The following is a 14,271-nucleotide window of genomic DNA, read 5'->3' on the forward strand; positions in this document are numbered from 1 at the left end:
ATTAGACAAAGTTTTACTGACACCAAACTTTCAAACGGTAGTGTACATGCATTTTTAAAACAAAGATTTCCAGATAATGTACTCCCATCCTTGTCATCCAAGAGGTTCATGTCTTTCCTCAGTCGTAAAGAAATAGTTTTTCGAGGAAAACATATCAGCATTTTTCTTCATATAATGGACTGCTATGGTGTCCCGATTTTGACCTTCCAAAATGCAGTTTAAATGCGGCTTCAAACGATCCCAAATGCGGTTGTAAACAATCCCAGCCGATGAAGAAGGCTCTTATTTAGTGAAACGATCGATTTTTTTCATTAAAAAAGTACAGTTTAATTTATTTTTAATTCTCAAACGCTCGTCTTGCCTTGCTCTCATTGAACTCTGTGTATTCTGGCTCAAGACAGTTGGATATGTTGAAAATATCCAATCGTATTTTCTTCCTCAACTTCAAAAATCATTTCAAAATCATCCTACATCTCTGCAGAAGTACCGACCCAGTATATGCAAAGTAAAGATGCAAATACAATCAAACACCGTTAACAAAAAAAGGTAAAACAGCGATATAGGACGATTTTAAAATTGAGGGAGAACATGAGATGGGAGTTTTTTGACATACCCTAACTGTCATGAACAGGAACAAAAACAGTCCAGGCAGAGTAAGACAAGACAAGCGTTTGACATTAAAATGTTCTTTTTAATGCCCTTCTTTCTCGACTGGGATCATTTACAACCGCATTTGGGATTGTTTGAAGCGGCATTTAAACTGCATTTTGGAAGCTCACCATACTAGTCCATTATATGGAGAAAAATGCTAAAATGTTCCTCAAAAACCATAATTTCTTTATGACTGAAGAAAGAAAGACATGAACATCTTGGATGACAAGGGGGTGAGTACATTATATGTGAATCTTTGTTTTGGAAGTGGACTTCTCCTTTAAGCAGTAATTATTTGCTGTCAATGCCATATATGTAAAATATTTTAAATGTAAAAATGTGTATTCATTTATTAAAAAATCTTTAAATTATACAAATTACATTTAAAAAATAGAACATAAAATTCTAATTTTTTAAATGAATAAAATGTGAAGTTTGTTATTTCATGTATAAAATCTTAACAAGCAGAAATGATCCTTACGATTGAGCCATGAGTGCACATCGCCATACACACATTAATTTCTGCATAAATATACCAAATCCATTTCAACTGGTCATCTGCACTCATAAGCTCTTAGAAAGCTCCATTTATTAAATATAATTATGAAATGTATGTACACCATTCATTTACAATAGTCATATAGAAAAAAAAAAACCCATAGAAGCCATAGAATTCATTCTCAATAGAAAGCAAGTTTTCTTTTTCTTTGTATTGTTTTTTCTAGTCAGGAGATATAATGCACTTCAATAAGGACGAGATTTCGTTCCTGGGGCACGCTGAATACGCTCAGTTGCGAGACCGGCTCGATTACGGTGGGAAAGAGAATTAAACTGCCTGAATCTGCCCAGCCCATGGGAATTGGGATACACACAAATGACTCATATTCCATCCCTCAGCCACAGCTGATATATTCTTATAGTCCTTTGGTGGTTAATCCCAGCCTTTAGCGGCTCCTCGCACCAGTCAATAGTTTCAACATCAAATGCGGGCTTGTCGGATGCGGACGTCTTTAATCTTTTGTTTTTTTTTTGGACATGTTGAGCGATGATCGATCCTTTAAAAACAACGTCTGGGAAGGTCCACCGCCCTGCCACAAAACCATTCTCTCAGAACCTTCTCCGCTGGGGTTTCAGTCCATTAGCTTAAGCCCACTCTATATGCGGGCTCTGAGACAGACAGGTTTGAGCAGGCACACTGGATAAAGACAATTCAGAGTGATGCTTCAGCCCTCCTGCTGTGCTGTTTGCTTGGAAAGTGTGTGTGCTGTGCATGTATAACCTATTATTATGCCTGTAAAATAACAATATACAGCTCTGTCATCATCCGGGAGGCCGGCGCACACTTACTTTCACGTAGGCTTTACTCTCTTCGTAGAAATAAGCAAACAAACAAAAACGTCTCAGCCTGTCGAGTCTATGCTGGCCTCTGATTGGCTGCTCAGCTTGCAGTGTAGATAATACAGTGCGGTGGGGTTGCTAGCATGTACACTGGCGACAGGCTGATCGATTAAAGGCCAGGCACGACACGGCGAGGTCAGATGTAGTATTCTTTGCTGTCGTGGTTGGGTTTGTGCAGGTCCAGTGCGGCCCGGTACGGCGGATGCTCCGTGCTGGGTCGGTGCGTCTTTCCGGTGATTCCGGATGGCGCTGGAGTCCGTCGGTGTCGATATAGGAAGCGGATGATGACGGCCAGCGCGCAGAGCGTGATGAACACCACTGCAGCCACTACTCCTGTTTAGAAATACGGAGTATGCTAAGTATTGAATAGTTACACTGATTCACTACTTGAATATAATGATGTGGCTTTGGATCTCATAAATGTATCTCAAGAATAAATGGAAGATGTATTAATATTTTGATCGCTCTGTAATGCGGTACAAATGAGAACAGCGTGAAATAATACTAAAGATGTATGAGGCTGCACAGTTTCATTTCTAAGGATGCTTTATTACTTGTCATTTCTAGGCATTATTTTGAAAAGTTTTTCCCAGAGCACAATATCATAGGAATCTATACCTCCGATTAGTGCCAAGTCATTTTGATCAGCCTTTTTCAGTGGGTCTTCGCCTCGGTCTGTTTTTGCTGAGTCATCTGCAAGCACAGAACGAGAGCGAGAGGAAGACAAAGAACTGGATTTGGCAATTCTTTTCAGAGGGCTGAAAAGTAACGTGTGGAAATTATTAAAAAGGATCATTTACCTGATAGTGTGTGTGTGTTGCTCAAAGAGTTCGAGCTGGATATTGTCCCACAACTTGATGCTTCCAGACGGCCGATAACAGTAACTAACGGGCTTTGGCTGTTTTGCAGGGCTGCTTTCAGAGGGGTCGCCTGATTAAACTGCACGGAGGACAAGCAGCCAATAAACCCTCTTAATCCAGCCTGGACCAGTTCCTTATCAGTAATGTCACTACCTGAAACATGAAAAAAGAATTGAGAAACTCAACTTAAAAGTGATGCATGTAATATTTATCAGTGTTGGGGGTAACGCGAGTTACGTAATCAGATTACTTTTTTCAAATAATTAGTAATGTAACGCATTACTTTTTAATTTTAAAGAAAATATCTGAGTTACTTTTTTCCCCCATTTTTTTGACTGACAGCTCCCCTGTCCCCATGTTGAGAGAAATTGGGAATAAACGCAGAGGTGCACCGTGAAAATTTGATGGTTACTGTAGTTCTACACTAAATGTGACCATGCATTTACTCATCTCACTTGCACAAAAACACATGCAAACTCAGAATATGACACAAACCTGCAATGGTTAAATGCTAACACAAAAATTCTTTTGTATATTTTGTGTATTAGTTTTTTGAAATGTATATTTATACATCTGAAAGCTGAATAACTGATGTATGGTTTGTTAGAATTTGGCTGAAATACAACTATTTGAAAATCTGGAATCTGAGGGTGCAAAAAATCAAAATACTGAGAAAGTTTAAAGTTAAAGTCTTTAAAGTTGTCCAAATGAATTTCTTAGCAATGCACATTACTAAGCAAATATTAATTTTTGATACAATTATTTTTAAGGAAATTTACAAAATATCTTTATGAACATGATCTTTACTTAATATCCTAATGATTTTTGGCATAAAAAACTGAAATCACTGAAATTGTACAAATTTGAACGAGTGAGGTCGTATGAATTAGTACGAATTAGTACGAATTAAAATTCAGTAAAAATCAATGGTGCAGCATTTGGTTTAAGCATATGCTTATATTCATCGCCACCTGTAAGCTCTTTCAGTAGCTGTCATCATATGTCATCATATCAGTATTTTATTTTTCGAGTTGTGTTGCGGTAAAAATAGCAACAGCTTCATGTCATTTCATGTCATAATGCTGCCCCCCATAGTCCAAAATATGTATAAAACAATGTGGATTTTTTTTTTAAATAATGTCAATCTTTCATGGTTTTTCTACACATATTTCAGTAAGAGACATCATTTATGTTTTATTAAGCCATACAAGTCTTAATACCTGGGATTCCCTTTAAAATTAACTTTCCCCAACACTGATATTTACAAAGTGTTAAAAATACACTCTACCATCCCAGGTTAATATGCACAGACAACAACAATACTGTTCAAAAGTTTGGGGTCAATAAGATTTTTAAAATGGTGAGCTTTAGAGACTTATCTGAAAAACAAAGCTGCAGTTATTTGATCAAAAATACAGTAAATACAGTAATGTTGTGAAATATTTCTACAATTGGAAATTAAGTTCCTATTGTCATGTAAAATTTTCTCTTGTGAGGGGAAAGCTTTTTAGTAGTAGTTAAAGTATTTAGTCTCACATTATCCTTCAGAAATGGAAACCATGATATATATTTTTTTCAGTTTCTTTGACGATTAGAAGTTCAAAAAGTTTATTTGAAATAAATGAAAAGAGAAACCAAAACAAGACTCTTTTAGTGGTTTCGGCTCAACAAATGGCTTGAGTTCTGCTGTTTGTCTGACAAATGGGAAATGAGGGGAGTAATTTGAGAGTAATTATGCATATCACCTTTAAACAAATTCGAAGTCACTGTTTAACCACTCCACAGACTGCAGAAGCACACAAGTAACCTCTAATCTGCTTAATAACCTTTCTAACAAGCTTCATTATTATATTACTCAAGTCCCTTTTTTAGTCTACAAAGGCTTTCTAAAACAGAATAAATCAGCACATTCAGCCCTGGTTCCTTTTCTATTTTGCGTCCGTAATGACTAATGAGTTTAAAAGGGGCTTGTTGTAGTTGCGAGAGTGCTTTATTGCTAATTCCTCTTAAACGTTCTCACGCCTCTATCAAAGCGCTGGGGTTCGTGCCACTTTCAGACCCTCCTTATTGGCTATTCGGTAAAAAGAAACAGTCTCCTAGGCAACACTGAGAAATTCCATTTGGCTTTGACTTGGCAACTCACCTGTGACGGCGCTGTCAAAAGTGTGCCTCCCTATCCAGACAACCACCCACCCTGTCCTAACCTGCCTGGACTCAAACACCTGACGCCACATCAGTGAAATAGAAATGTGTGAAACGCCACACGAAGAACATGAAGAAATAGAGTCCTCTTCAAAAGCCTGTCAGGAACTCACCTTGGATTCTCCCCAGAATCACCGACCTCGCTGGGCTGAGAGCAGAGCCAGGAGACAGGCTGTACTGTTGGGTTATTGTGTTGTCAATCTAAAAGGGGACAGATATAATGCCAGATAACTTGGAAAGATTGATACCAGTAATAGATTTGAATTGGTCACAGGAGAAGCCATCTCAGGTCACCATGACATGCTTTTGGAAATATAATTTATATATCACTAGACCTTTAAAATTTCAGATAAGCTATCAAACAAGCATAAAAGTCATCCGTTCTCATTTCTTTGGAGTATAGGAGGTCAAATACAACTCTTTTAGGAATCAGATATTGGCCATTGTGTTAACACTTGTTGCTATGGAGACAAAGACTCACCTGGACAAGGAGCTCTTGTCCCTTTCGATTGATTTTGACCCAGTGGAACCGTCCGTCTGCTAGACTGGACGACATTGGGCTGAACGCTTCTGTTCGTTTTTCTTTGTTCAAGTATCGTATTTGCAGGCTGCCTGGGAAATCAGAGGAAAAGCTATTGACTTAAAGTCATAGGGTATTTGTTTGATACAATGAATGCAGGGTTGTAACATGACAAGATGAAGACATCGATGCTGAAGTATCTGCAACACACTTTGGTTAAAATGGTTGTGTAAAACAACTTGTTTTTACCTTGTCAAAAACAGCTCTGTTCACAGCGACCTGTTTCGGTGCATGTCTCTTTAAATGATAATGAGCTACTGCTCACCCCGCCCCCTCTTCCGTTTTTTTGTGTATTCGGTGACGCATTGCTATCAAGAACAAAACGAATCCACTGCTTCCACAATGGCTTTCATGTCGGGAGAAAATGAAGACTTTTATGTTCGCGTATGTCCACAATATGCTAACGTGGGTGGAGCCTGAGCAGTATGACATCATACTGTTCACAAAATCAAAACGGCTTGATAATTGAGACTGTTTAGGTTCTTTACAGATTAAAAAAGGAGTGAATGGGGTTTTATCATTGTAAGGTGGTTGTGTCCACACACTGCTAAGACTATGAATTTTGCATCCAATGTCCCCTTTAAATTTACGGAGACAAGTAATAGGTTGCAAAACACAGTCCAAAAGGGAGTTCAAGAACCCAGTGTAAAGTGTTTTTGTAACATTATGATGGGGTCTGTGATAATGACCATCTTGGCTGCTTACCAAAGAAATGAATTAATGAACACAGACTTTTGTATGAGAACAAAAATTGAACTGAATTAAGCTGGATAATGACACTAGTGTCTTCTGTGGAGCTGCTTTATTGCTGAATGGAATTTGTTTCATAATTGATGAACTTTGCAACATCTTTCACTGCTGCTGAGCTAAATTGAATCAACTGTCTTGAACTGAGTAATGACACTATTGCCTTTGTAAAGATGCTTACAGCTAAATTGAACTTGTTTCATAATTCATTTTGCAACATTACCTCTTTATTACTGTAAAAGTGCTTTGCAACACTCTGTATACAGCACTGTATGAATTAATGTGACTTGATGTTTAAATATTTCACTTCTTTACTGTATTTTGACTAAATTAATGTATTAATGTAGATTTCACAAAAACACACTACCAGTCAAAAGTTTGTGAACAGTAAGATTTTTAATGTTTTTTAAAGAAGTCTCTTCTGCTCACCAAGCCTGCATTTATCTGATCCAAAGCAAAAACTGTAACACTGTGAAATATTTTTACTATTTAAAATAATGTTTTTTTTATTATATATATATATATTTTAAAATGTATTTTACTCCTGTGATTTCAAAGCTGAATTTTTAGCATCATTACTGTGTCACACGATCCTTTAGAAATCATTCTAATATTCTGATTTGCTGCTCAGAAACATCTACCAGGAATAAATTACATTTTAAAATATATTCAAATAGAAAGCAGTTATTTTAAAAATGTAAAAATATTTCACAATATTACTGCTTTTGCTGTACTTTGGATCAAATAATAAATGTAGACTTGGTGAGCAGAAGACAATTCTTAAAAAAACCTTTTGACTGTGTATTAAGCAGCACAATTATTTTTATCATTAATAATAAGAATTTTTTGTTAAATAGCAAATCAGCATATTTGAATAATTTCTAAAGGATCATGTGACACAACGTTAAAAAATTCTGCTTTACTATCACAGGAATAAATTACATTTTGAAATATATTTAATTAGAAAGACTTTTCACAATATTACGGTTTTACTGTATTTTTGATCAAATAAATGCCAAATAAAGTCTTGATGCAAAGAGACTTATTTAACTTCTTATTTCATATAAAAACATTGAAAAATTTTCCAGATGCCAAACTTTTGATTAGTAGTGTTCATGAGATGAAGCCTCCAAAATATCTGTGGCATAATAAAAGCTTAAAAGTAATTTTTTTCTTTTAGACAAAGTGAGTCACCTGCAATCTGTAGTTACTAAAATAGACAATAAAACAGACTGTTTGTACATTAATTAAGTGTTCTGTTTCACTGCAATTAACAATTTATAAAAAGGAATGCTTGAACATGTTTAACAGTCATTTGGGATAACAGGATCAAGCAAGTCTTTGCAATCACCTCTGCACTTGAAAAGTTCTCTTGTGAATTATTATTTCCCTTGTAGGTGTAACATGACTAACTTTATACATTAGCTCTCCGTTCTCTCAGTTGGGGTTTAAAAGACAATTAATATTCAGTAATAATATTGATTTGACTGCACTGACACTATCAGAAGAGAACAAACTTGAAATGAGCAGAATGATGACACTACTCTTTTGTGTTATTGATCTGAACTGAATTAACATTGAACTGACTTGAGCTGAAAAATCTTACTATTTTCTGTCAAATGAAATTTTTGCAATCAAGTATTTGCGTGCTTGCAAATTGATTTTTGATTTTTCATGTCTTTCCTAAACATACTTTCCTTCTGTTCTGCATTTCCTAGGCTCCTCTCCTCAGTGCTTTTTTCTTTTTACCACCTTTCTCCCTTTTTATCCTTCCATGTCGAGATTGATGCGTATTGTTATCTGCTGTGCAAGACATGTTAGCCAGTCATGTGTGCTGTTGATGAGATGCCAACAAAGTCTTTTTCACTAACTGGAAAAAAAGGCACGAAGGGGTGAAAGGCATGAAAGAGTACTGTAAATGGTGATGAGAGACAATGGTTGCAAGAGCCTTCAATTTAGATGCCATGTGCTCTTTAGGTAAAAGGTGTGGGTGTAACAGTGAGAAAAAGAATATATATATATATATATATATATATATTAGTTTCTCCAAAAGAATAGAAATGTTTGATTAAATCTGCATATTAGAATGATTTCTGAAGAATCATGTGACACTGAAGACTTGAATAATGGCTAAAATATACTAAAAAAGAAAACAGTTATTAAATGAATTTAATTGAAGTATTATGGGTTTTACTGCTTTTTAGAGAAGACTTTTCTGCTCATCAAGGCTGCGTTTATTTGATTAAAATTACAGAAAAAAAAATGAATTATTGCGAAATATCATTGCGATTTAAAATAGTGGTTTTCCATTTAATATACTTTAAAATAGAATTTATTCTTGCAATGCAAAGCTGAATTTTCAGCATCATTACTCCAGTCTTGTGTCACATGATCCTTCAGAAATCATTCTGACAGGCTGATTTATTATCAATGCTGGAAAGAGTTGAGCTGCTTAATTTTTTCAGGATCCTTTGATGAATAAAATGTTAAAAAGTAAAGCATTTTTTTAATATATAAATCTTTTGTAACAATATACACTACCTTTTAAAGTTTGAGTTCAGTACATTTTTTTTTCTTTCCTTGTTTGAAAGAAATTAATACTTTTATTCAGCAAGGATGTGTTAAATTGATAAAAAGTGATAGTAAAGACTTACATTGTTTGATAAGATTTATATTTTAAATAAATCCTGAAAAAGTATCACAGGTTACAAAAATATGAAGTAGCAACTGTTTCCAGCATTTATATATATAAAAAAGAGCACACTAGAATGATTTCTGAAGGATCATGTGACACTGAAGACTGGAGTAATGATGCTGAAAATTCAGCTTTGCATCACAGGAATAAATTCTGTTTTAAAGTATATTAAAATAAAAAACTGTTATTTTAAATTGGAATAATATTTCATAATATTACTTGTTTTTCTGTATTTTTAAATCAGATGGAACTTTAATAAGATCCCAAACTTTTGAACAGTACTTTTGAACAGTATATATTAAATATTTAAATATCTATTTTTGCTCATCCTTATGTTCCTCTAACCTATTTGACTTTCCAAAAAAAAATTTTTTTTAATATTGCGAACGCTCTTTTTTACTCAGTGAGGCAAGATAATGACAAAGCTGATCAAATGACAATAAATAAATAAAAATAACACAACACTTTTTGGAACTTGATGTGGGTATGCAACAGGGTGAGCAAATTACAACTATTCCCCAAGTTTTAGAGTAACGTATGACTTGGTACCGTTTGATGTCAACATGACAGCCATATAGTGCTGGTCCAAAGTGTGAGCTGTCAGTATCACGGCTGGCACATGATGCGTCAAGAACCCAAACGACACTTTCTCTTGTGATTTGCTAACTTCTGCGTCATGGAAACCCGCCGGTGATCTCCTGGCTTCCTCATTCAGTATTCCGGAAAACGGCTCCTGGAGAGTGTACAGGACTGAAGATCCACTTTCAAAGGAAGCTGCTAGAGCTGTGATGGACAGGAAGAGACAAAGCAGTCCCTGGTGAACTTCACCGAGAACATCATCATCATCTCTATGCAAATGCAGATTGCGTGCAAAGGCAATGAACTCTACGTCTCATCTGTCATTATTAGAGCTATAATAAAAACAACAACATTAGCATTGTTTCCTCCCCAACCACAGCTGAGACCGTGGCGGGGAGGTGTCCTACTGATTCTTTCTGTCTTTTCTCATTTTCTGGTCATCTATTCTAGTTAGCAGTAAACAGCCGTGGCTTGAGCGGACCCGTTGCGACATCGCATTGTAAAGAAACCAAGCCATTACATCACTAATCTGACTGACAGGCTGCTGGATGGGCATGAGGCAGACGAATGGACGCTGTAATTAAATTCCATTTGTCAGTTAAAGCTTTTCTGCCAAGGCCTGTCAGCCCAGCCTCAAGGAATTCAAGGTGAATACACCATCAAGGGCATGTCATCATCCACCGCCGGCCGACCTTCCTGATCTAATAGAAAACGAAAAGTTGTCTAAAATAACTGAAATTGAAAATATTTCCCTAGAATATATATATAGTGGGTTGACTTTCATTTCTGCTGTACACATTTTTGGTACAAATGTCTCCTATTGGGCGGCTCATGCCATATCCAACAGCTCACGGCAAGCTTTGGCTTAAACGGATATTAAATCAACTCCTATAGAGTCCTGATTTAATTTTTCTCCGTGGGCTTTGATCTACTTGTGTGAGTTTACACTGTAAATCCAATAAAAATACTTCCGCCGTCAGGAATGCCAACATTACGGCGTTTGAGAACTACAAGCATTTAAGGCGTGATTTAGTCCAGAGTGCCTGTTTCATTGGGCTCTATGAAAGCGAGTTCGCCCAGAGGCCATTGTAACCTCACCTGTTCTGCAGTGTGGTCCATCGAAGGCTGTCTGCGTGCAGTCGCAGGTGTAACTGCTCCTCTCTTCGACACATCTCCCTCCGTTATGGCAGACGCTGTCGCTGGTGCAGTGACCCGGGCAGCCTGAATTCACCCCCGGGGTGGTCTTTGCACGTTCATACAGATCAAGGGTAACCCCGTTAATGGTAAGGGCACGTAAGCAGCCCAGAAAGCCCCTCTGCCTTGAAGCCGTTCCTCCTAGTGGGGAGAGGACAATGATTAATAGTCAGTTAATAAAGCCAAGACCTTTGAAATTCATAATAGTGTCATTCTCGGAAAACGATGCCATTTTTGTCCCTTTAAATTCTCATGCCTTTATGTTCTTCATGCTTTCAGTTCACTCAGAAAAGAAAACTCTGTCTTTAATTACTCATTTTCATGTCGTTTCAAACCCGTAAGACCTTTGTTCATCTTCAAAACACAAATTAAGATATTTTTGATGAAATCCAAGAGCTTTTACAGACGTTCAAGGCCTAGAAAGGTAGAAAGGACATCAATAAATAATAGTCTATGTGACATCATTGGTTCAACTGTAATTTTATGAAGCTACGAGAATACTTTTTGTGCACAAAGAAAACAAAAATAACGACTTTATTCAACGGTTTCTTAAAGCCACATGGACTATTTTAACAATGTCCTTACTACCTTTCAGGGCCTAGAATGTTTCAGTTGCTTTGCTTTCTATGCAGGATCAGAAAGCTCTTGGATCTCATCAAAAACATCTTAATTTGTGTTCTGAAGATGAACAAAGGTCTTTCGGGTTGGGAACGACTTGAGGGTGAGTAAATAATGACAGAATTTTCATTTTTGGGTGAACTATCCCTTTAAGAGATTTTCTGACCATGTTTTCAACAGAGATAAGTTTACTGAAAAATATTGTTCTTGGCAAAAACACAAGAACACTGCCTGCATAATGTGGTGTGGTCTGAGGGCTTGACACTTTCTTTTTTTTTTTTGGCAAAGAGCACATGTGCTCCTAATTAAAAAACTTCAGGGACACAATAAAATTAGTTTTTCCTTAATTATGAGATATGCTGAGACATTTACAATCTAAATTATTCATTTGAACACACTAGTACACTAGGTTTTTAAATATTTTGGCTTCAAACTGTATTTATTTAATAATTACAGAATTATTCATAATTTAAATGTTGAACTAAATGCCAGATGCAGATTATTGTGCAATATGGGGCTTTTGATTATACATAAGCCAAAAATACATTTTGACTTATTTTGAAATGTCTGTATTACTTCCAGCTGCTCACTCAAATAGATGAGGGAGATAAAATATGCATCTTACAAGCGTCTATGACATACTATGTACACAGCTGTTCAAACTCTGGGATCAGTAAGATTTTTAATGTTTTTTAAATGAGTTTCTTATGCTCATCAAAGCTCCATTTATTTGATCAAAAATCCAGGAAAAACGGTAATATTGTGAAATATTATTTGAATGTAAAATAACTGTTTTCTGTGTGAATATATTTTAAAATGTAATTTATTCCTGTGATGCAAGCTGAATTTTCAGCATCATTACTCCAGTGTCACATGATCCTTCAGAAATTATTCTAATATGCTGATTTATTATCAATCTTGAAAAGAGTTGTGATGCTGTGTATTCTGGCTCAAGACAGTTAGGGTATGTCTAAAAACTCCAATCGTATTTTCTCCCTCAAGTTCAAAAATCATTTCAAAATCATCCTACATCGCTGCAGAAGTACTGACCCAGTCTTTGCAAAGTGAACATGCAAAAAAGATCAAACACCCTTAACAAAAAAGGTAAAACAGCGATATAGGACGATTTTGAAGTTGAGGGAGAACATGAGATAAGAGTTTAACGACATACCCTAACTGTCACGAGCCGGAACAAAACAGAGTCCAGGCAGAGTAAGACAAGACGAGCATTTGACATTAAAAAGTATATAAATTGCATTATTTTTATGAAAACAACTGATCGTTTCACTAGATAAGACCCAAGTTCAAACTTGGGGCAACATAGAAGTCACTATATGGAGAAAAAAGCTGAAATGTTTTCCTCAAAAAACACAATTTCTATACGGCTGAAGAAAGAAAGACATGAACATCTTGGATGACAAGGGGATGAGTACATTATCTGTAAATCTTTGTTCTGGAAGTGGACTTCTCCTCTAAAAATCTTACTGATCCCAAACTTTTGAACAGCAGTGTATAAAACACCAAAGTTAAAACTTTGTTATTATTCATTACAGTAATAGCTGGGCATAAACGTGCAGTATTCACTGACTGCAAACTACTTTGAAACTGGAAGCCCAGAGAAGACCCACAGAACATGTCACATTTTTACTTTGAAACATGCAGCGCTTGCATTCAATTAATTAAACCAGAGACTAATGAAGTTAAATTATCAGTTTTTCCATCCCTAAATTTAAGACCCTTAACAATTATGATTTTTATACTGTTTAAAATATGTATGACTTTTTATAACCTTAAATTTGAAGAACCAATTTGTAGTTGCAAAAATGCGAGTGAAATGCTTGAACTGTCAAGCCCTGGGTGTAATGATATTTTTGAACTGATCTTAAACCCTGTAACATTTAGCAATGCCATGGTTCCTGACTTATAAATATGATCACATATTCCTTCTATTAAAATGATCTCAATTTTCTCAGTTCCCTGGGGTATTCTTAGCTGCAGCTAAAGTACACTCGATGTTATTTCATCATTATTAGTGACATTTGCTCGATTACATGTCTGCGCACCCACAAAGAGTTGACTGCTGAGCTGAAGCCGGTAGGGTCTCTCAGATGGTGCTTCATTTAGCTTCAGTGGCAGAGAGTCAACCTGTAGAGAAGCTTCTTTCACATTTCGTTCAGCACGGATATAATGCCACTGACGATCATTCAAGACTACGGATGATTGAACAGTAAGAATCACTGGTCCATCCCCTAGGTCAAAAGTGAAGTTCACTGTATAGGGAGCTGAGAAAGAAAAAGTTTTAAGCAAGTATGACAATGAAGTTCACTGAAAGTTCACTAAATGTACTTCTTGAAAGAACCTCTGAGCACCTCTTAACAAGAAACATGCAGAAACCCCTAATTTATAATTTAGATGGAGAAAAAGAATAAGAAAAACAATTGCAAGTAATATTCAAACAAGCACTCACAACTAAGTTCCAGCCTTATGAAGTCTCTGACGCCCAGATTCTCCAAGAAGACTCCTGAGAGAGCACTAGTTTTGAAAAAGAGTGAAATATCGACACTCAGTTCGGCTTGCAGGGTGGGAAAATGCAGATAGGAGGATTCCTGGTAAAAAGATGCAGAGTTCCAGAAAAATCCTGCAGCAGAGGGACAGGCAAGAAAGCACACAGTGCATTGAAAACCAAATTGTGCACTGAATTTGATAAAAAAGGCTCCATCTTTTCTGCATTTTGAAATATGAAAATA

At 36.2% G+C, this 14,271-nt stretch overlaps 1 protein-coding gene across 1 annotated transcript in view; it reads right to left on the reverse strand.

Moving 5' to 3' along the window:
- Window positions 1-938: 938 nt before the first annotated feature.
- cntnap5l (contactin associated protein family member 5 like) overlaps window positions 939-14,271 on the reverse strand; it is an 83,190-nt gene continuing 69,857 nt past the window's right edge. Inside the window, exons 16-24 of the mRNA XM_051123264.1 lie at window positions 13,992-14,162; window positions 13,588-13,806; window positions 10,811-11,047; window positions 9,683-9,916; window positions 5,593-5,723; window positions 5,225-5,312; window positions 2,850-3,062; window positions 2,668-2,742; window positions 939-2,382 (exon numbers count right to left, since the gene is read on the reverse strand). Coding sequence (XP_050979221.1) covers window positions 2,186-2,382; window positions 2,668-2,742; window positions 2,850-3,062; window positions 5,225-5,312; window positions 5,593-5,723; window positions 9,683-9,916; window positions 10,811-11,047; window positions 13,588-13,806; window positions 13,992-14,162 — 1,565 coding nt within the window. The 3' untranslated portion in view covers window positions 939-2,185. The remainder of the gene's footprint in view (window positions 2,383-2,667; window positions 2,743-2,849; window positions 3,063-5,224; window positions 5,313-5,592; window positions 5,724-9,682; window positions 9,917-10,810; window positions 11,048-13,587; window positions 13,807-13,991; window positions 14,163-14,271) is intronic.

The sequence above is a fragment of the Labeo rohita genome, chromosome 11, assembly GCF_022985175.1.
Source record: "Labeo rohita strain BAU-BD-2019 chromosome 11, IGBB_LRoh.1.0, whole genome shotgun sequence".
NCBI classification, from domain to species: domain Eukaryota; kingdom Metazoa; phylum Chordata; class Actinopteri; order Cypriniformes; family Cyprinidae; genus Labeo; species Labeo rohita.